This window comes from Aphelocoma coerulescens, chromosome 2, assembly GCF_041296385.1.
Source record: "Aphelocoma coerulescens isolate FSJ_1873_10779 chromosome 2, UR_Acoe_1.0, whole genome shotgun sequence".
NCBI classification, from domain to species: Eukaryota; Metazoa; Chordata; class Aves; order Passeriformes; family Corvidae; genus Aphelocoma; species Aphelocoma coerulescens.
Window position 1 is genome coordinate 123797136 of NC_091015.1, and position 24056 is coordinate 123821191.

At 39.3% G+C, this 24056-nt stretch overlaps 1 protein-coding gene across 2 annotated transcripts in view; it reads right to left on the reverse strand.

Annotated features, from left to right (window-relative positions):
- Window positions 1–23757, reverse strand: part of LOC138105070 (ras-related protein Rab-10-like) — a 36844-nt gene extending 13087 nt beyond the window's left edge. The window contains exons 1-5 of one of the 2 annotated variants that reach the window (XM_069004674.1): window positions 23555–23757; window positions 17467–17527; window positions 14146–14284; window positions 5884–5973; window positions 547–648 (exon numbers count right to left, since the gene is read on the reverse strand). In XM_069004674.1, the coding sequence (XP_068860775.1) occupies window positions 547–648; window positions 5884–5973; window positions 14146–14284; window positions 17467–17527; window positions 23555–23690 (528 nt within the window). In that variant the 5' untranslated portion in view covers window positions 23691–23757. The remainder of the gene's footprint in view (window positions 1–546; window positions 649–5883; window positions 5974–14145; window positions 14285–17466; window positions 17528–23554) is intronic. The other variant, XM_069004675.1, reaches the window with a different exon arrangement.
- Between the last annotated feature and the right edge of the window lie 299 nt (window positions 23758–24056).

Consider the following 24056-nt stretch of genomic DNA (forward strand, 5'->3'; position numbering starts at 1 on the left):
CTACAATATTGATTCTACCACTAATTAACTCAAATCTTTAGGCCCTGATAACTTCAAAAGCACTAGTGTAAATCAGCCAAACAAACAGCTATGAACCTTGGATAAAACATTTTATTGCTGAACATAAAAGCACCACTGATTCTACCATCATACAGCATCTTCACTGTGTGCACACTCTACAGAAACCTAGAGGAGAAAGGAATCTTCCTGGCACAGAAGTGGAACTACTCTGGAGCTGTTAACCACTCTCTTAAAGAAAAGCATGGGAAATAAAGCCACAAAGGCAGTCCTCCTGAATTTTCTCTTTCTCTCTGAACTGTATTGTACCTGCTCGCCTCTTCTGTTTTTCTCTTCTCCCCATGATTCTTCTCCCCCATGTTTCTCCTCTGTATGCCTGCAGCTACAGGATCCCCCCAAATACTAACTCTGTAATGCACAACCAGCACTGGCTGTGCTTTGCTAAAACTAGTCCGTAGTTACAACCTTGTTTACCCAATCTTTCAAGAAAAATTTCCCATTTTCTATCTACTTAGAAAAGAAGCCTACCTTTTCCAGGATTTCCTTAGTCAAGACTGAGAATGCGTGCTCAATATTCACATTTTCTTTAGCACTGGTCTCAAAAAATGGCATTCCATATTCCCAAGCAAGCTGAAAAACAAATGTAGGAAATGGGATGAACATTCTTCAGGAAAAAAATCAGTTCCTTATGCTAGTAGCAAGAGATATGGAGGTCTTCTGACTGCTTCTAACACACTATTAAAAACACTAATTAAATACATGACTGCTCAGTAAAGTACTCTATATTCATCCTCAGTCTACAAATTTCAGGTAACTCTTAAACCATTCTTCCTAAATTTCTGCATTTTCAAAACAGCTTTTTAAACCTTTCTTTACTTGTAAATAACAAGAATAAACTCCAGTGGGTCTGTTCTCAGTGTTGTGATTTATTTGGAAAATGAACTGTCTCCTAAGCAATTATTTACAGGAAACTAATGGAGTGCCTGCAGATAAAAATATGACAAAAACTGTTGAAAAAAATTGGAGTGATGAAATAGAAAAAAAATATGTTCCTTTATGCTAGACAGAGAGAAACACAGAGGTAACAGGCAAGCAAAGAAAACATATGCATGCAAAAATATATTATGGTAAAAGGCAAAGAAGAAAATACTTACAAGGGCAGCATAGACTTTACAATGGTTGGTTTTATTTAATTTACTCCTGTTGTCTCATTTCCAGTGTATTTCAATTAGAAATAGCTTTGAATTATGTTGGCATGAAGAACAGAACCCTAACACAATGAAACTAATAGTTTTTTAAGGTCCTAAATTTTTCTACTTTATACAGTTAAATACATGGAGAAGAGAAAAAAAAAAACAATTGCATCATTGTCTCACATGGGAGGTGCCAAGGTGGGAACAAATATGCCAAAAACCCCATACTGGGAGAGTCTATTCTCATTGCAATTATTCCCATTGCAATGGATCTCTTCTTAGAATACATCTGGAGAAGATAATCCCAGGCAAAGAAAATACCCCACTGCTTATAATGTATACAAAATCCTGTAATTACTGACCACTTAATGATTTATTTGGAAGGCTCTCCGTTAGGATAAAAAGTCTAATGTTGGTAACTTCTGTTTGCTTTCAATGAGGTCTAGAAGTAACTAATCAACACTTGACAAAAATTCCAAAATCAGGCATGAAGATGCAGATACAATAATCAGACTTCAAAGTTTTATTCAAAATGTAATAAAGATTAAAGGTAAAAAAAAGTAAGCAAAATGGTTTCCTTTCCAAAATGCTATAAGCAAATATAACTCTGAAAATAAAGATGAGATCTAACTGATTGTTTAGACAGAGACCACTTCATAAGGGATTCTGAAACTCAGTGGACTGCTGTGAACTGTTTTTGGTACTGCAGCAACTTGTTACAGAAAGTTAAGATCATTTGACTATTGCCAGTACAAAACAATGACGCATAATGATTCGTAAAGAAAAATACAAGCAATAAAAAAATACTGGGCTAATAAAGTAGAGAAAACTGGTTTGCTGATTATAAAGAACACAGAAAACTGCTATGAAATAGCCCTTTTCCTTCCTTGTGTCATGTAACAGGTTCCTAGAGGTTACCTATGCACAAACTCTGATGAACACAAACCAACCCCTTTAATCATGGAATCACAGAAAAATTTTGAAAGATAACCCCACTTGAAACGAGGCTACTGCCCACTCAAGACTGGGTCAGCTGGGGCTTTGTCTACAAAAGTCTTGAAATCCACCAATGATGGAGATTCTGTAGTCTTTATGGGACCCTCGTCCATGGCTACATCACCCTTCTAGTGCAAATAGTTCTTCTCAACTCCAACATGAACCTCCCAAGCCAGGACTTGTGTCTGCTGCCCCTTGGTTTATGGTCTGTCTTTACTGAGAAGAGTCTATTTCTGTCATTCCTCTAGTGCCACTTCAGTTGCTGTAGAGCAGTAACTGCTCCTTAGCCTGCTCTTTACCTGGCTCCCTCTCCTCATGGAATACTGGTACTAGACCCCAATCACCTTTGGACCTGTCTGCTGGTCCAGCTGCAGATTCTCAACACCCCTCTTCACACGGGAGAGCTAAAGCTGGATACAATGTTCCATGTGGCCCTGCCAGCACTAAGGGGGTAAGAATCTCCCTGGATCTACATCCATTACCCTTCTAACATAGCCCAGCACCTTTTAAGCCTTGGGGAACACTGCTGACTTATATTCAAGCTGGTGTTCATATTAACTCGTGAGTCTTTTGTAGCAGGGCAGGGACTCATGACTTGGATTATTCCATCACAGGTGCAAATCTTTGCACTTCATGAACTTCACAGTTTCTGCTGGCCCAGTTCCCAAGTTTATCAAGGTCCCACAGAATTGGTGTTCTCCCGTGTGGTGTGCTAGTCACACCCCTTAATCTCATGTCACATGCAAATCTCCCTCTATCATCAGCCAGATCATCAATGAAGATTTCGAACAATGTGCCTGAGGCAAGGCTGACTGGTTCCCTGAACCCTCTTCCTTGCCTTTTAAAAAAGAAATCGTGCTGGCATCTTTCTAGTCAAAAGAGATCTCTCCCAACCACCACGATTTTTCAGAGTTGACAGACAGTGGCTCAAATCACAATGATCAGCTCTTTCAGCACAACTGGGTGAACTTCATCATGTCTATGGGCACATCCAAATTTCCTAAACAATTTCTAATCCAAAGCTTTCCTGCTGCTGGTTGACCTGCTCCTTATAAAACCATGACAGTACCTGCAGAGGCCTGGGAGCAAGTTCTATTTGTGAAGACCAAAGAAAAGAAAAACCAAATCAAATCAAATAAAGAAAACGTGACTACTTGAGCCTTCTCTGTATCATGTTACTACATTGCCTGCTACATCTATCAATGCACCCTCATTTTCTCTATATGTGCACAATATTGGCTGAAGAAAATTACTGTATGCATTTTTTTGTTTTACCCTGCATACTGCTAAATTCTGTGGCAAGCAAGTCCTTCAAAAATGTAGCTCAATGGAAAAACCCCCACTGGTCCAGTGGTAAAGCAGTCAAAAGTATGAACACGTATTTGGCTACTCCCTCTCCTAAAGACAATAGAAAGGCACATTCAAAGAACTATTTTGTTTTCCTTTGGGAGCATCTTGAATAGATCCATGAATAAAATACCTAAATCCATCTACAAACCTGTGGGAATTATGCTACTGGGAAATTATATTTTATAATATCTTTGATAACAGTTCAGAGAATTTGTGTGAAGTAAGATCGTATCTTACATACAACAATAAAATAAGTAATGCTAATACTACTTCCTAGCAAAGTGCTGGTATGATTTCTTAGTGTTGAATCAGAGAGATATGTCTGAAATATTCCTAAACTGTGCAGAGTTGTATTACATGTGAAAAATCAGCTTTGAAACTATAAATCACCTTCAGTTATGAGGACAGCAAAAGTAAAAGAAAAAGGAAGAAAATTTTACTTGGCTTTTTCTGTTAGAAAGATTTCATAGGAGAAAAACAGCCACATTCTACCAAGTCATATAACCTTCAACATTTTTATCTTTCAACGAAAAAGATAATGATATTGGGGGGTGAACAGAGGAGCCCAAGAAGGTTGAGTTAAAACTTTAGTCAAAGTGAGTAAGAAGCAATTAATACAAGACAAGTAATTTTCATAGTGTTGAAATTAAATATCTCAATTTTGGAGTGATCAAAATTATGTAAGTTTGTACAACATGAATTATTACATTATTTTGTACAAAAATAAACAACAAAAAAATTTCTCAGCATTAAATTGAAATGAAATGATATATGACAACCACTCAGTTACGACAGATTTTTACAGAAATGCCAATACAGATGATGAGATTCCCAGGGAATCTAGGGTTCTTCTGTGCAAGAAACTGAAGAGAATAATACTTAAACCTCATACTATCAGGGTAATACGAAATATGTAACTATGAATTATTATTTGTCAAAGTCAGAATCAAACTGTTCTCCCCTCTTAATATAGATACTTTCTTCTCTAGAGTGAGAGGACAATTACTGTCTCTCTGCCAATGGAATCTTCCTCCAGCACACTCAGTCAGATCCTTTAGCACTTGTAAATCACATTAAAAGAAGAAATAGTATAATACAAGAGTTGCCTTGCCTCAAAACACAGGGGAAGTCTAGAAAGCAGACTAACTGGGGAGGAGGTAATGATTTGTTTCTGAAAAAAAAGTGCTACATTAAGAGGAATTTTGGCTGCATGGTTAAGAACCCAGAAGTCAGAAAATGTCATGGTTAACACCCTATGCAAAACCCTACTACTGCCCTCTTGTGCACATGCATCCAGTGACTCTCTAGGTTTCTGACAGTGCTTTCTTTGTGCGAGAATACAACATGAATTTTTCAGCAACCTTATTCCTTGTACATAGATATGGTACATTAACACTGAAAGCATCTTGCCTATGAACTATGAACTTTCAGGAGTGTAATGATGTCCAAAAGGTGGGGTTATTTTTTTAAAGTTCCCTAATCTGGGATTATATAATTGGCAAGAAGCTGTGTTTTTCCTTAAACATGAGACATCCTGCCTGACTCACCATGCCTGAAAGCATAGCAGGAGGGCTAATTCCAAGTTTCAGAGAACAGATGCATACAGTTTGCAGTAGCGAAAGTTACTGGTATATAGGACACGCTCTCCTGCAATATTTAGTTATTATCCCATTTCTTCTGTCATAGCATGACTTCTGAATTTCCTCACTGGCTCTCAGTGAGAGACATTTGCCATTCCCTTTAGAACAGCACTCCCCACTTAGCAAGTTCTTCCCCTACTCATGGTCAGCAGCTATAAACTCTGCTATAGTCTCACCTATATGTATGTATATGATGTGTATCATATATATATCATATATGCAGTTATGGGGAGCTGGATGTTCAGTATCTGTCCAGTGTTATTTAAAGCTATTCACAGACAAGACAGATCACTTTGCACAGGCTGCCAGAATAGTTCTTTATAGTCAGACTATAGCAAAAATACCACTGATGGGTGGTATCAGAAAAATTATGCAGAATGTATTACATTTTAATATTCCACATTACAATAGTACTCTGAAAACGAAGACTCTGTATAAGATTTCTATTGTAGCACTGAAAACTTTTAAAGTACATTTTAACCTTTAAAAGAAAAATCAGTATTCTAAAGAGATCAGCTAGGAATTACTTAATATATTTCCAACACTCCAGAACTCTACAACTGCTCTTCTAGAGCAAGTCCTAATAGAACTTTTGGAATTCAGGAGCTTTTTACCATTTTCAGTTTAACAGCTCACAGTCACATACTAAGAAACTCAGGAGGACCCAAAGAAAGTACCAAAGATACCTTTTCTCCTTTCTGTTTTGGAACTACCCGTTCTGACTCCTTATCACACTTGTTGCCCAACAGTATTACGTCCACTTCATCACCTGCTTTCTAAAAGAGAACCAGCATTAATAAGTGTCAAGTAAGAAAAAAGCAAACAACAAAAGCCCTTCATCTTCAGCTCACACTAACCTTCAGCACTCCATTTCCTTGAAAGTAAAGGCTAAATTCTGTTGTGACCTTCATATGTGCAAATATTTTCCACCAGTTACTGGGATGTGGAGGAAAACAGCAAGATTGCAGAGAGCAGAAAAAAGCTACTTAGAAGTGCCACATGTAATTTCCAACCTCTTTCGTAAGATATAAAGTATATGGTGCATGGGCACCATCTTCTGATGAATGCTCCATCTTGAGGCTTTAAAGTGACTGGAAATACCCTGAATTCACAGACACTGCCCTCCTTAAAGTAATAGATTCATGGATTGGCATATGACTCTGGTCTACATCCAGCACTCACAAGTAAAAGGGAAGGAATTTGCTGCACCTGAAAGAGCACCTCTCTGTGCTTGAATTTGCACAGAGACAGTAAAATTACTTTCAAAGTGTTCAAACTCAACATAAAAGTCTGATTATTCCAAGACACTAGGAAGAAGGCAATAGATTTTTAATGAAGTAAAATTTAAAAACCTCATTGATTCCAAAAGGAAGAAAAATCTACCTTTTTGACCTTGTCTCCATCTCTATTCCTCTAATCCACTCGCATGCATGATGACTGTGAAATGCACTGGCTTTTTTACATCAGTGTTATTTTAAGATAAGTCATTGTAACTATATGTGACTGGAATAATGACAAGGAAAGGGAATAACTCTGCAACAGCATGTGGAATTTGAAAACTGACATTCCTTATGAAAATCAGAATATTTAAAACCCCTTTTGGTGCTTAAATGAAGGACACTTAAGGGTCTTGATCTACAAACAATAGAAGCTAACGTAATCTGACGCCATGGCTTTTATTCTGGAGGTACATGCTCCCACAGCTTCCCTGATGACTCAAAAAGCCTGGTCTCAGGCTGCAGATCTCTCTACAGGGACTTTGATGAAATCTCTGATCTCTGTCAAATCCTTAACTTTTGTAACTTTGCCATAAGACAAAATCCGTCCCAACCACACAGAGAAAAACCTCTATTCATTAAAGGATGAAAGAACACTATTTTCAGTCTCTTTCTACTTTTACAACAACTTGAAGACTTCATCAGTAGGCACAATTTAATATTTAAGAACACTATTTCTTTTTTTTTAATCCATTCTCCTCTTAGAGTCACTTAGACTTATTCCATACCTACAGTTTATATTCAAGAAAATGTAGTATTAAAATGAAGCAAACCTCATAAGAGTACAAAGTACAGGGCTAAAATAATGAATTCCTCTAACCTGGATTAATAGACCAAAATGTTGGCTGTTTCAGAATGCACTGAAACTTCACTCATTAAGATCAGTGGCTCTCCTACATAAAATCACATACATCAGTCCCAAAATAGGGTAAATAGACAATTAAATCTCATTATATAATCAACTTCTAATTTGAAAGAAGACTGAAGGTTGATGAAGGTTTTAAGAGTGACATTTAACTTCACTCTGAAGTTAAAAGTTGAGAGGGAAATATTTGCATACTGCATGTACAAACCCACTGAATTAATTCTGTAACCTAATTTCTGTATAAACAGCACAAATTTTTGCAGTAGGGATGTTCTTTCTAAACAGCTTCAAACAATAACAAAATTTAAATGAGGTTTGAGGTACTAGGCCTTTCAGTGAGTATTTATCAGTACTACCAGTCACAAAGTATTTATTTCTGCAAATAATTACTATTTCTACATCAATATAATGCATTAATGTATTTTCACTTTGTCTGGATCCTCCACCAAAGCACTTAACAGTTCTCCTTTTTTAAAGACGGTATCTTGCAGCTTCTTGCATTTAGGAAACTGAAGACTGTAAGTCAAAATGATGTCCATTTTAATTTCTGAAAATTTATTATGTATGAAGTCTTAAAAAGTTAAGTCAATACAACTAGGCAGAAGTTTGACCATGTGCTCAGCTGGCATCAAACCTGCACGGGTACACTGATGGGACCTGGCCAAAAATATGGCTTTTCAGTGCTTCCAAAAGCTCGCTGTGTATTTTCATATTCAGTTATTTATAGCTCAGGAATAATTTCCAAATGCAAAATCTATAGCTAAAAAGATGATGGCTATTTTACTGTTGTTATAATCCTATTATGCAAGTCAGCACTGAGTAAGCTCATAGACTCAGGAAACATTTTTCCCCCATGTTATGGAGAAGTACTATTAAAAATTTCATCAGTTACATCAAAGCAAAAATAATTTTTTCTTTCCAGATGAAGTTTTGCTCTGGTATCTACAAAAATGCCAATTTTTGGATCATTCTCTCAGTTTTTCTTTGGGTTGTAACATTTCAAAGTTCACATTTTACTGAAGGTTAATATAATCTGAACCTGGAGAATACCTACACTATTTTATTTAGAAAAGGAAAACATCATCACTGTATTTCTCTGTAAAAATTGGAGCGAAGAGATTTACTGAGACTGACCAGGTTTTCCCAAGTGTTTGGCACAGCTTGGAGCCACCAGGTTTTGGCAGAAGCGTTTTTCTTCCGCCAGGTTCCCAGGCAGCTGGATCTGGCAGCAGCAGGAGCCAGGCTGCTCTGAGCAGTGGCCACGGGAGGGAGCAGCAGCAGAGCCTCAAACTCAGCAGTGCCACATCCTGGACTCGGAACACTGGCCACTCACATCACAGTACCACAGTCTCTGTAGCACATTACTGACAGGGGCCACCCACCCGTGCCCTTCATCCCACTGCTTAATGTCCACCCAGCCAGGGAAATACACAACCTGACTATGAGGCTATTAACAGAAATCAAAAATGCAAAAGCAAGAATATCTTGCTCATCCCTTTTGTATGCAATTTGTTTGGGGATTTGGGTGGGGTTTTTTCTAATGTTAGGTCTTTTTTTTTCTGCAGTTTTAATTTTCCAGAAGTGCTGTAAATTTATGTGAGTATGAAAAGTAGCAGACACCTTTTCTATAAGAAAACTACACCATATCTGTACTTACAGGTTATTGGAAGACACAATGCCTTCACTTCTTAAATAGTGAGCACAGACCTACCATGAATGACCTCAGCCTCCCCTGCAGCAAACCGACCATGATGATTATGAGCTCGCCCAGACTCCTTGTATAAAGCTATCTATCCATATATATATGGATATATTCTCCAGAACACCACCTTGTCCCTTCACCACACCTCCAGGGTGTAGTTGTGAAGGGCTGCACGATTTTGATACTCCTTAATTACAGTTTGAAAAGGCAACAAAAGTTTGTTTGGAGGTCTGAACAGTCAAGCTGAGAACGCATACCTGAGAAATACACTATGGGAATACTTAAATAGTCTGTATTTAAGGAAAAAATGGAGCATTAATACAGTTTTTCACATTTGAAGAAGATGTACATGGTCAAACATCAAAATGATAGCAGAGCTGGAGAAGGCCATAAAACTGGGAAGCTACTTCTTACTCACTGGACAATGACACAAGGAACTTACCCTTTGGAATACTGAAGAACAATTTGTTGGGAACAGGTTGTCCTCAAAGCCTCTTTGAAAGCATCACATGGGCAGTGTTCATATTAGGATTTCTGTACATGTCTCTGTCCACAAATTTTTCTACGTGCCACCTTATGACCTCAGTTACAAACGCCTGGTTTCCAGGACTTCAGTGGAAATAAATGACTGATAAAATTTATTTGTCTATTAGCAAATTTAGAAGGCAGTAGATACAAACCAATTTATCCCCAAACCAACCTAGGACTACAGATAAACCAATTTAACAAAATGACAAGAACAAGAATTTTAAGTTCTAATCAGAGCTGTAACGACAAACCTATCTACAAACTGGGACAATTGGATCTTTTGACATCAACCTTTCCCATCTGAGCAAGAAAAACTCAGAAGTTTCAAGTCAAAGTAATTGACATTTGTGAAGCAGTTTGTTATGCTGCTTTTATTTAAGTATGATGCAGAAACACTTAAAGACAGTCCAGTCTCCCAAACGCACAAGAAGAACCAAATCAAAAAAGGGCATTATGTAGAAATGGCAGCAACTCAACAATCCATACAGTTCATGTCCTGGCTGAGGGGTTACTTCTTCAGGGAGGACAAATAGAAGGTTAATGTACTTCAACAGCACTAAACTACTGTCACCAAGACTTGCACAAGAAAAGAAAATTATCTTCTCCATGCAGAAAATTCTGAGATGGCAGAAAATTTCTAGCACAGAGAGAATTGTTAGGACCTGGTAACACCACCTGCATGGCCACTAGCACTATTAGACTAGCACTATTAAAACCAGTTTAATAGTTTACTTCCAAGGTATTTGGAAGTAAACAAGGACCTACCATCTATGTCAACAATTTCTGGAGACCCAGATGCCATGTGTGAATAATGGAGTGATTTAGGTTGGGAAGGACTTCTGGAAGACAGCTAGTCTAATCCCTGCTCAAAGGTGGCCCAACTTCAAAATCAGGTCAGGCTGCTCAAGGTGCTGTTGAATGGACTTTTAGGTGTCTCCTTGAAGTCATCCTCTCTGGGCACCTATTTGAGCATTTGAACACTCTATCGTGAGGAACTTTTTGCCAATGTTAGTTGGAATCTTGTTCAAAACATCCTGGAAATAGCTGCTTTCTGCAAATGGATTTGCTACACAGCTGCTTGTATTTAATTTTCAAAGGCCAAACAGCATCAGCCTTTCAGAACAGGTGCATGCAGTAACTAAAAGCCATGTCAGCAGACAAGAGGAACACTTTAATAAATTGGACATAACCTGCAATCCTACAAATAATGAATGGTTTCAGGTTCTAAAGTTATCTTCCTGCAATTATCATGCTCCTAATGAATGCATTACAAATCCAATATCCCTATACTGGACTTGACAATAATGCCCTAAGATATTAATCTGAGTGAGTATATTTTTCTAGCAAGCTTTTAAAAAGTACAGTCATGTTCCTTAATTTCCTCTACTTCTGAATTCAAATTTTACAGCAATATAGATATGGCAGCATATTTGTGTCTTGAACTTCCTTGGACAATAATTAATTTTTAATAATAAAGCTGCTGTATTCGACACTTAAAATAACTGAAATATAACGAGAACATTACTGGTAATCTGATTGTAATTGCAATGACTAGCCAGTTTTTATAAAATCAATGGGAGTTTTTAAGAATGCTAAATTGCTTGGATTGTTATTTTCAACTGTTGCAAAAATGGCTTAGCACACTGAACAGACTTTTAAGAAACTTTCTGTTTTAAATATTTATGTGCAAAGAACCAAAAAATGAGAGCATAATGTAATAACTGAATTGCCTCAAAATTTCTGTTTGACTGGTTCATGTGCAAGCTTTACATTACCTATTAGTCTGGTATTTAGTGAAACCTGTATTCTCTCTGCTTCCCTTTAGAAAACTTATTTATTTTTTCTACACTTGCATATTTTAGATGGTGCTGTAGCAACAGTCACTTTGATTCTGGACATTTGTGGGGAATTAAATACTGGCTGGCATTCACAGACCAAAGCAAATGCAAGGAATGTCATCGACCTCCAGGAAGTAATTAATTTTCATGAAATGCCCTGTGTTTTAACAGTTATTGCTTAAAAACATTTCTTTTGCAATGAATGGCCCCATATATTTTCACCAAGACACTTCAGAAATTGATATCCCACTAGGACTAAATTAAATTTTTTATTACTATCTAGCTCTATTACAACACTAATTGCTAGTTTTGAGATTGGTACAATCAATCATGCAATTTACATTCCTAGAAATTGTTTTAGATTGAGTATTTTTCCATTTTTTAAACTTTAAACTAACAAAGTACCTTCAAGGGTTAAGATTAAACAGTCTAAGTATTAACAGCTTGAGTACGTTTACAAGAAAGCTTTTAAATATCACAAACGGAGAGCACGTTTGTGCAGGTGTTATTTCCTGATTGACTAAAGCAGATCTTAGCTTGTGTGGTGGCCGTAGGAGCTAGTCCCATCCTTCCCTCCACCCTAGCCATACAGCCCTGACACCTTCTTGGTGTTTATGGTTGTGCATTGTAGCCCACTGAATCAATCACCCTGTTGATCTAGTTAAAGATAACAGGACAAAACGACCCCTTTGGAGCCAGTGTGAAGACAGACCAGTATTTTATGTCAAAATTTAGATAGATAGATAGATATAAATGGATATATGCAGATAATTTACATTCTCAGTTTCAGATAACAGTAAACCTGCTATCATACTGTTTGCTGAGCTAAATCTTTGTTAACCATGAAACTGTACAACCAGTGGCATATCTAGCTGTGACTTTTGTGTGGCCAACAGAAGAAGGGCGCATGCTTTGCTTAACAAAATAATAAAACAGACGTGTTAGCTTAAAGTGTGTGCATACAAGCCAGTAAGAATATTGTGTCATGGAATCTCCTTTGTAACATGTTAACTGCAGTTAGGCTCTGTTGCCACTAAGACTTCTAAGACAACTCTAAGGTCAAGAGTAATGATGTACGAGGTCACCAGAGTAATGGTTTTAATAATGAGATAATATGAATGTAATGTTTTACCAATGATATAAGATATCCCATGTAGCTATTATTGAATATATGATCACGTGTAGTTCATTAATTCAGCCGTATACTGAAGCTGTGAAGAGAGAAAATAATGCATTTGATGGTTTTATTTCACGCCCCCTTCCCCAAGATGGACTCTCCGATCCATCATGTCATATCCCCACCCACCAAATCATAAGAGTATTAAAAAACCTGCTTGAAAGTTTACTTGATTTTAATCAACAAAGAGCACTACTTTACTTGTATTCCTACACTAACTTCCACAAGCATGCTAACTACAAACTGCTGTGCTACTGCTGAGGGGCAATCTCACTGCTCCCCCAGCCTCCTGAGGAGGGAAAGTAGAGAGAACGGTACTGATCTCTTTTCCCTGGTATCGAGAGACAGGACACATGGGAGTGGCTCAAAGTTGTGCCACAGAGATTCAGACTGGACATTGGGAAGCATTTCTTTACTGAGCAGGTGGTCAAACACTGCAACAGGCTTCCTAGGGAGATGGTCAGTTCCCCAAGCCAAATTAAGAGGTACCTGGACAATGCTCTTAATAACATAATTTAACTTTTGGTCAGCGCTTAAGTGGTTGGGCAGCTGGACTAGATTATCACTGAAGGTCCCTTACAGCTGAACTATTCCATTCTAAAACTGCCTTGCCTCTGTCTAATTGAGAAGACATCAAGAGAGACCTAGCAAAAGGACTTGGAATATAGGATTACATGCAGCTGAATGATCTCATGTCTAAGGGCTTGCCCACTCCTCCCTCCCTTCACATTGTTCCCACACATTCTTCTTCTGGCCTTCCTACTGCTACCAATTTACCTTGCTCCAACTCCAGTAAGTGTCAGACCTTCTATGGGCCTCTTAAACTCACTGATGGAGCAGAAAAAACACCCAACTTCTTTTGCTGTGTTAGTTTTCTACCACATTAGGAAGTCAGAGTGAACGACAGAGGGCTCTGATAAGCTCCAGTGGGAACACATACCCCGTCTGGCAGCCATGTGCTGTTGAATCACTTCCTATGTCACATGAAAGCATGTATTTCTGGCTGCAGCACCACAAACAGCTGAGCTAACCAAACAACTTCCCATCCCACTTCCTCCCTCCTGAAACCATCCTCTCAAGGACTATCCAGCAAGGACAAAGATGGTATTTAAACCCTTTGATCTTGGGATGAGGTAACTACACTGAAGTAATGAAATTAGCAAAGGGAAATCACTGGCTATGATACGGAATTTTGATATGGAATCTAATTAAAATCTGAGGATGAGCTCATGGCGATTGATCTATGCATAGCCACAGCAGTGACAAGAGCACCATAACTCAGCATGCACAAAGCTGGACTCGAAGTTGTGTTTTAGAAGTACTTCAGAAAACATTCCTCCATCACCATGGGCTTGTCTAAATATACACCATGTCCCAGTTTCAGATGACAATTCTACTACTACTATGATAGTAGTAATTCTACTATCATACTGTGTGCTGAGTTAAATGCAAGAAATTCTGGTTAGAAACATACAGCAACAAGAACACATCTCACGCAGTCATTTAAAATGACACATTAACTACCTCCATTAAGAGATCAACCACTGACAGATATATTTACCTCATATATGTCGTTCATCCAGATGGTTATACTTTGAAAACTCTTCAGATTTGTGATGTCATACACGAGAACAAAGCCTTGTGCACCACGGAAATAGCTGGTACTAAGTGTATGGAACCGTTCCTGGCCAGCAGTATCCCTGAAAGAAATTGTAACAAATCACACACACACAACCAACCAAACAAAAAAGAGATGATCAAACTGCAGAATCCCCAAGAAAGAAGAAAGATTGTTTTACTTTAAGGAGTATTGTCCAAATTTTAAATTATGTACTCTTAACATGAAAGGAACAAGAAAAAATAGGGATGAGAGAAAATCTGGGTGCCAGATATAGCAGTAAAAGAAATACACTGGAAATCTATTCTGACTAATTCAGCCCTACTAGGGAAGCTAAGCCAGGGCTGAAAACTGAGAGTAATGTCAAGCCCACCATTCCTTCTTTATATAAACAACTCAGGTGATTAAAAAAATCAGATGTCAGATGACATCCCCATATTCTGACAACCCCTTTGTAAACTGTGACACAAACAGCAACCTGGTTTAGGTGGAAGACAGATTTTGGGAAAAAGCCATAAAATACAGACACAGAGATTCCTACACACAATGCCAAAACTTTAGGAAACAAATACAAATGGGATCCCTCAATCTGCTTCAGGAGACGTTGGCTACAAAGTACCACACCTGAAACGTTTCTACACTAATACACCAAGCAAGAAGAACAAATGAGATAAGCTCCAAGCTTTGGCCTAGTCCCAGAGACTTGACATCATTTGCATAAGTGAAACCTGATGGGAAATAAGATAAATAAGGAAGGTGCACACCCAGTGGAAGCAAAGTCAGATGACATGGGAAGAATAGAGAGATGCTGTTTGCCATTGTAGAGAGAAAATTTGTCTGGCCAAAGCTACACTGGAGTTGAAGTTGCCAGAAACGTGGGAAACAGTAAAAAGTTTTTTCCAATATATGAATGGCAAAAGGCAGTGTAGAAATAACATCAGCCCGTTACAGGATGAGGATGGTCACCTCACCAACAGGGACACGGACAAGGCAGAGGTGTTTAACAAATTCTTTGCCTCTGTCTTCAACATGGATGACAGATCAAGGGGTTCTCAGTGCCCTGAGCTGGAGGATCATGGCTGTGAGAATGATCAACTCCCAGTTGACCCTGAAATTGTGTGGGATCTACTTCTCCAGCTGGATTCCTACAAATCTATGAGGACTAACGAGATTGACCTGAGGATTCTCAGAAAGGTGGCTAATGTCATAGCAAAGCCTCGCTCTGCTTTTGAGTAGTCTTGGGAGTCCGGAGAGGTCCCAGCTGACTGGAAGCTGGGTAAAGTTGTCACCATCTTCAGGAAGGGCAAGACCCTGCAAACTACAGGCCTATCAGTCTGACTTCAGTGCACAGTAAAATAATGAAAAATATTATTCTGGGAGATAGTGAAAAACACCTGGAGGACAACACACTCATTGGTCACAGCTGGCTCAACTTCATGAGGGCAAAGTCCTACTTGTTGAACATGATTTCCTTCTATAACATGGTAATCCATCTAGTTGATCTAGGAAAGCCAATAGATATGATCTCGTTGAACTTCAGCAAAGCTTTTGATACTGTCTCTCACAGTACCTTTCAGACCAAATCCACAGCTGGATAACCATGGTGAGTGATGGGTGAGCAACTGGCTCACAGGTCGGGCACAAAGGGTTACAGTGAATGGGGTGACATCAGGCTGGCATCCAGTCACTAATGGGGTTCTACAGGGCTCCATCTTCAGCCCAGCTCTCTTCAACATCTTCATTATCCACCTGGATGCAGGACATGAAGTGATAATAAGTAAGTTTGCCAAAGATACTAAATTGGGAGGAGCTGCTGACTCCCTCCAGAGCAGAAAGGCCCTGCAGAGAGCCTTCCACAAATCAGAGGACTGGGCTATCACCAACTGTGTGAAGTTTAACAAGGGCAAGCGCTGGATTCTGCACCTGGGACAGGGCAGTCCTGGTTGTGTGTACAGACTGGGGAATGAGATGTTGGAAAGCAGGGCTGCAGAAAGGGACCTGGGGGTCCTGGTCACTGGCAAGTTGAACCTGAGTCAGCCGTGCCCTGGCAGCCGGGAGGGCCAGCCCTGTCCTGGGGGGCATCAGGCACAGCATTGCCAGCTGGGCAAGGGAGGGGATTGTCCCGCTCTGCTCTGCACTGGGGCAGCCTCACCTTGAGTGCTGGGGGCAGGTCTGGATGCCACAGTAAAAATAAGACATTAAGCTCTTATAGATCATCCAGAGGAGGCCCATGAGAACAGGGGAAGCCATACAAGGAGTGGCTGAGGTCACTTGGTTTGTTCAGCCTGGAGGAGACTGAAGGGAGACCTCCTTGAAGTCTACAACTTCCTCAGAAGGGGAATCAGAGGGACAGACAGTAATCTCTTCACTCTCAAGAACATGATAGGACTTCAGGACATGGCCTGAAGCTGAGTTGGGGGCAGGTAGGTTGGATGTTAGGAAAAGGTTCTTCACCCAGAGGGTGTTTGGGCACTGGAACAGGCTCCCCAGGGAAGCAGTCACAGCACCAAGCCTGACAGAGTTCAAAAAGTGTTTGGATAATGTTCTCAGGCACATGGTGTCATTCTTGGTGTCCTGTGCAAGGCCAGAAGTCAGACTCAATGATCCTGATGGGTCCCTTCCAACTCAACACATTCTATGATTCTATGAATTACGCCTTAAGAAAGCTGTAAACAGCCCTGCAATACTTTTGTGTTAAAGCCTGAGATGGAATAACTCCAGATCCAACACCAGTCAGATAATTCATGTACAGATTTACTCCTTGAGACGTTAAATAGTGGTAAATAGAGATAATCTTCTGTATTAGATGTCTGGAGAGCCAGATGTCAGAAGCCCTACATACCCTTTAGAAAAACTAAACCAAACCAAAAAATAGTATACATTCCCAAAGATTCATCTTATCAAAAATCATTTCTCCTGGTGACCCTTTTGAACATACATTTGATGGGTAATGAAATGTAACACCTTCTTGTTTTGTCACTTTCCTCCATGTTCCTATATAATTAAATATACTTCATACGGATCATAGATCTGCATTTGTTTGTATGCTGCAAGTTTTATTGTTAGAGCAACCCAGTGAGAATCCTCTTTTTAACTTACATTAGTTACTGAAAAAAATGTACTCTCCTAGGCTAAATTCAAATTTTAAAATGACCTAGTAGGAGCACCTGCACATTATGAAGACACACAATTAAAAGTAGATGAGATTTTTCATGTCATAATGCAATTTAGTTGGCTTTCTTTGTGATACTAATTAAAACTTACCATATTTGAAGCTTCACTCTTGTATCATTAAACATTACTGGCTTTACTTTAAAATCAATGCCTAGAAGAAAAAAGGAAAACCTGTAACATTTCTCATAATAACATGGATTCCCTTTGAAGATTGTTTCTCAGCTCTAGTATCATGCAATTTCAAACAGAAAGTGAAAAGGAACAATACCATAGAAAGAATAACTAGTCAACCATATACATTCAAAATGGAAGATGCAAAAGGAAATTACTCAGTGCTGAAAGCAACTATGTGCCAATACATTGCACAAATACAATACAAAGCAATGCCAGTACCAAGCAAAGAAGGGGCAGGTCAAAGCAAAGGTGCAGATACTTGAACCTACAAGTAAGTATTACCATGGATCAGCAAGAGATGTGACAGCAGTTTCATGACCTGTGCACAATGGTACATTGTGCAAATATAGTGGTGATTTTCAAGAGCATGGCAGCTATTAATGGGAAAGTACAAATGCTTACAAAGCTGTCACATGCGCAACACAATTTTTCTGTCCTTATTTCCAAATCCCTAAAAAAAATATCCAGGGTTACATGAGCCCAAGTAGGAATTGGCTGTACTCATTAAATGCAAAGATCAACATACATGGGATTTAATTCAAAATGAAGAGGACTGGCTCTACAGCCTAAATCAGATCCAGAAAGCCAATGCTAAAAGCAAGTATTAACACTAAAAATCAGTGCAGAATGTTGTCTCTACATATCCTACAGATCTTTCCTCAAAGATTTTTTTTAAATGATTTATAGTGTTTTCCTTTATTAAATCATCAAATTAATACTTCAAATGTGCTAGATGATACCTAGATTTATGAGCTGTTGAAATTCCAGTTTTAAAATTATAATCTGCCAGCTATCAGCTGCTATCTTAGGAGTGACATATTTTCACAGAGTAAACCAGTTTCCCCTATTGCTTTATTGCTGAAGTTTGAAACACCGTTTGATAATTTCTCTGATTACTTTTTCCCCCCACTGAAAAACAATTAGGCTCTTCTTGTCAATTATAGTAAGTGAAGTCAAAGTAATGTTGTGACAGCTGACAATACTATATGGTCAAAATTCCATAAGAGCAAACCACAGCTACTTAAAATGACAGTGTCTTTTCCTTAGTAGTGTCATTTGAAATAACCAGACAGATTGAAAAATCACAAAAAATTTAAGTTAATACCACTGTTTGGATTTCTGTAAGAATGTGCCAAATTACTTTATCAAAGGAAAGCACCCATGGCAGCAAACCAAAAATGCAACAGAGGAAATGCTCCCTTCCTTTGTACTGACAGATGTATTGTGCACCAAATTTTGACAAGTACACTCTCACATGCATGCACTCACATGCACTTTCAATGCTATTAACATTTTTTGTGTATGTGGTAAGGGAGTTGAGGTGGATTTTAAAAATTATTATGATAACCATGTCCTTCACTTGATGAATTTTCATTGAAGTTTCAATGAAAAGGAAAGATGAAATAATATAATTGGTATCTGTAATTAATATTACACAAAGCTTCCTTGATGGAATTAATAATGTCAGAAGGAAATGTAATTTAAGTAAAATTTGCTCATGTAAGGTGAAATCCCAGTGCAATGGAAAACATTTGTTCCTGAAATTCACATCGTTTTGTTTAATTATCTGTATCATTTTCTACAATTGATGTTGGAGCAGTTGAGAAGGACAGAGTATACACCGGGAGGCTGGAACGTCACTTCCATATGGTGCATTAGGAACACAGCGAAAAAACTATGTTCCAGACAGGGATTCCCAGAACTATAGGAAAAAGTTCTTAGTTGACATACCTTTTAATAATAAATTGCTATAAGCTCTTTTTAAAAAAAATTATTTGTAAAAAGGGAAGCAGAGTGCTGAATCAGACTAAAACTTAATCTAAATTAAAATCAGGCATATTGACTTCTTAAGTCAACTTCAAAATTTATTGACCTAAAAGGTCAATGAATGTTAGTGAAAAACAGAAGTCAATATGTTCTGCATGCATGAATTGTTCATGTCTTTATATGAAATTTCCAGCAAACTTAGCAAATTGGAAAGACAGAAAAGAAAAATGAGATACACAATGCCAAAGACAGCTCACAGATTTCAGATACTTTTAGTCCTACCTGGTATACAACATGATCAACATAACAAAGCAAGCATTGATTACAGCTCTTGAGATAAATGTTATTGGAATGCAACAGCATGTACTTGCTTCTTTTAAGCTGTCAAATAAAACCAAGAAGGGAGATGCTGAGTGCAAGTTCAAATTCTGGTTGTTATTTCTGACTTTTATAGCCACAAAATTTATTTCTTTTCTTTATATTACAAAGAATAAATAATGCCCATATTAGAACTGAGGCACCTTAAAGACAGTTAGATCTAAAAAGCATAAAATTACTCAGCCACGGGGTAATTCAGCTTTGAAATTCCCCTCTCTTCCCTCCCTTTGGCCATCTGTAGAAGTCCTCTTCAAAGAGGCCTTTTGCAGCTGGCCTGGAAAATTACAGCACACTTTTCACCCAAACAGAGCTGGTGGATCCCTGATAGAAAATGCTCAAAAGCATATGTCTATCAGGAGCAAATGCAAGTTTGAGTAGCTTAGCAGGATGCAAGAGTGAAAGCATGGATAGAGGGTGGTGAATGCCCCGTGCAGGTTCTACCCAGCCCCCTGCCCGTCATACAGCATCTTCAACTCCAGAAACAGGGAAGCAGTTCCTATCAGCTCCTGTGCCCAAACTGCGCAAGAGCCCAGTGAGATGTTGTGGGTTGAGTTTCCACTGTTACTCCTACCCATACATAACCCCTCCTAGTTGTTGGTGCATTACTTTCATCAGATTCTTTTCTGAATATGTCAAGAAATGTCTGAAGCAGAGTGGCATCTGAGCAGTCCCAAGTACTGATAATTCCTGGTTTGCTAAGAAAAGCAACTCATGGGATAAGACGTTTGTTAGGAAAGTAAGAGTGACAAGAAAACCTAGTTTTGTTTAAAAAAATTAATTAAGAGGTGGGTTGCTACTGGTGTTGTTAACACAGGGCACATTTACCTTCAATATGCTTCATTTTTGTTGATTACTTCATTCCCTTCTAAAGTAAATCTCAGGGAATCTACACAGGCTTTTTAATCCTAATGTTGAAGTTGTACCACTTTCAACTATGACAGATTTGGGAGGACTCACAGCTCTTTAGAAATGTTTCTCACAGAAAACGCATGTGCTATGGGACCACAGCCACCATAATACAGCAAAATAACCTCACAGCCTGTGAGATCACAATTCTGTTCACTGGTATACAAGGGGGTTTTTTTGTTCATAAACTTTCTCTATGACTTTATATGCAATGTCATTGTTTAAACAAAAACATTTATTCTTTATAGTATATTCATAATACAATGCATCCACCTTATGATGTCTATAAGTTTAATTAGAAAACTGTAACTGCTTATAACTTATCCAAAAGGAGGAAGGGCACTCAGCCTTGAGTATTTAACTGCTGCATTAAAAGCTTTCAATGAAAATTTACTGTGGATGTATTTTCTGCATTTTCTCATAAAATACATAATTTTAGAAAAGATCACTACTCCTGGAGCCTACTACAAAATGCTTGTTCAGTTTTTTCCCCTGCAATAACACTAGGATTTTTCCTAGTAACACAAATCTGTGATTCACGATGACATAGCAATGAGACTTTCAACAACCTTTTAACTTCTGTGCCTATGACCCTTTGCCATCAAGGAAGGTGATGGCACATGATTTCCCTGAGTCAGGGAACTCAGGAAGTTGCAAGACTGCACCGCCAGGATAATCTTCCCTCCACTCAAATCACCATTTCAACTGGACAGGCAAGGTGAAAAATAACCTAACAGCACATGAGCATTTAATAGGCTGTACAACAGGAAGGTATCATTTGACTGAGCTTGTATGAAACAGACTTCCCGATAAAAACAGTTATTTGTTCTGATTGTGTCAGTTATCTGTTTGGCAGTGTTAATGAGGGAGAAGACATCACAAACACAGAACAGTACTATACTGTGTCTCCTCTCTTTACACCACCAGGAGCCACAGCCTCCAGAGCACCCTCTCCATTGCAGCTATCTCCATGAAGAAGGAATCTTCCACTTCCAACATTACTCTTTTGGAAGACACCACTCATAATCCCACCTGTTTTCAAAGTCTAATACACGTGGTAAAATGGAATTAAATGGAAGACAGTATTTCAGAAATAACTTTAAAAACACATTCAGGTAACAAATACCATGTTTGGATTATTTCTTTACATTTCAGATAAATATTTTTTTTAAAAGTTTTTAAGTATCTCAATAATAGGTGTCACCAATAAAAATAAAGGGATTAATCTTAGTCCATAAACTGCCATAAAAACTCTATTATCTTCACTATTCCTTGAAATAGTTCAAGTCACAACTTGAGAAATATATTCTTAATATCATCACCATTTTTGAGTCTGCAGTGGTCTGAATCAGGAGTAAAATAAATTATGTCTCAAAATAATAACTTCATGGTCAGGAATCTCAATGTAAAGCACATCAACAAAGCTGTTGTTTAGTTTTATAGCCATTCTTTGGGCTTTCTTGCTAAGCCTGGCAACAAATTGCCTATTATTAGGATCAATTTCCTGACTTTACTGTTAGTTGTGCTCTTCCCTCCTCGTCTGTGCTGGTTTCAGAAACCGCTTTGCAAGAAAGGGCAAGAAAAAAAAAAGTAGTTAAAGTTCAGCCATTCTTATGTGGACAGGTCAAGTCATCTCAAGTAAATTAAGTATTCCCTGGACCAACTACTGCCACAGCTACTGTCTGGCATTTAATTCTGTTATGCCAACTCCTCCCACACTGAAAGATGTGTAAAAGGACCATGCATATTCCAAATGCAGGAATACACAATTTCCTGACATAATTTAGTTTTTTCTTCAAAATAAAATAAAATAAAATAAAATAAAATAAAATAAAATAAAATAAAATAAAACAAAACTCTAAAATATTCACGAACTCTAAAAAATTTAAATTTCTGAATGAAAATTTGTAAAAATCTCCACAGCAAATCAAAGCACGACACTCATATAACAAATTTTCATGCCAGAGACACGGTTTTCAGCATGTGGACAGTCACCCTGCCACTCCCCGTGGCACTGCGGTCCTGCAGTGCCAAGGCAGTGGGGAGTTGCCCACCACCCCCCATCTGCAGCGTGTGATGCCAGCGCAGAACTGCATGGTCTGGCAGGGTTAATTATTTCCATCATAGCAACAGCTCTGCTTTAATCGTCATGCACACCGCTAACTACAGTAGAAGATCTCTTTATACCATTAAAATGATAAACACAAAGTTAAAGCCCTTTCTAGCCTGAAATATTGATGAACTGGGCATTTTACTGACATCTGACAACTCCCTGAGGTTGGTACCTGAAAGGAGGCTGTAGCCAGGTGGGGATCGGCCTCTTCTCCCAGGCGACAAGTGACAGGAGAAAAAGAATGAGAAGGTTTAGGTTGGACATTACAAAGAATTTCTTCCCAGAAAGGGTTATTAGACATTGGCATGGGCTGCCCAGGGAGGCGGTGGAGTCACCCTGGAGGTGTTTGACTGGACACGGCACTTAGTGCATGGTCTGTTTGACATGGCAGTGTTTGGTCACAGGCTGGACTCGATGATCTCAGAGGTCATTTCCAACCTAGCTGATCTGGGATTCTGTATTATCTGCACCTGCAGTGATGTATAGCACCAGGGCCTCAGCAGGCAGTCAGAAACAGTGAGAAACAAGTCTTCACAAGCTTACAACAGGAGTAGGTTCCCAATGCCCAGACGAACAGCAAGGACAGTGTAAGAAGCCAGCACTTTGCAGAGGCTCCGGAGCCAGTGTGACATGTGTCCTGAGACCCCGGCAAAGGTTTAAACTGCTGGACGAGGCTGCACACACGCTCAGCTCAGCGCAGGGAGGTCTGACATCTCCCAGCCCGGCAGTGCCGCGCTGACAGCGCCGGTCTGGCCGTGTGTGAGCCGCGGGCACCGGGGAGCGGAGGGAGAGGAGCGGCAGCCGGGCGGGCGGAGGCGCACGGAGCCGGCGGGCACTCACCGATCGTGGCCATGTAGGAGGTGGCGGGAGAGCCGGCGGGCTCCGTGTACCTGCGCACGATGGAGGTCTTTCCCACACAGGACTCTCCGGCCATCACGATTTTCACCAGCAGCGGCCCCGCTCCCAGCCCCGCCATGGCGGGCGCCGAGTGGCGGCCGGGCCGGGCCGGGCCGCGCCGGGGCGGGGCGGGAGCGGGCCCGGAGCTTCCTCAGCGCCGCGCCAGCCAGTGCCCGGAGCCGGCGTTATGAAATTATGCAAAGATACACGTGTTTTTTCAAGAAGTTTCATCACCGGGGGAAAGCGGGGAACTTTTACAACCCCCATGACGCTCCCCCCGCGAAGTACGGAAATAAACAGTCTGGTTTCACATTGCTTCCTAGCGTTAAGTCAGAGGAAACAGGTTTTAAGAATTTCCTCTTTTAATTTGTTGTCATCTGACAGTCAAAGTGACCTGTAACACACACACACAAAAACCCCCCTAAACAACAACAACAAAATATCT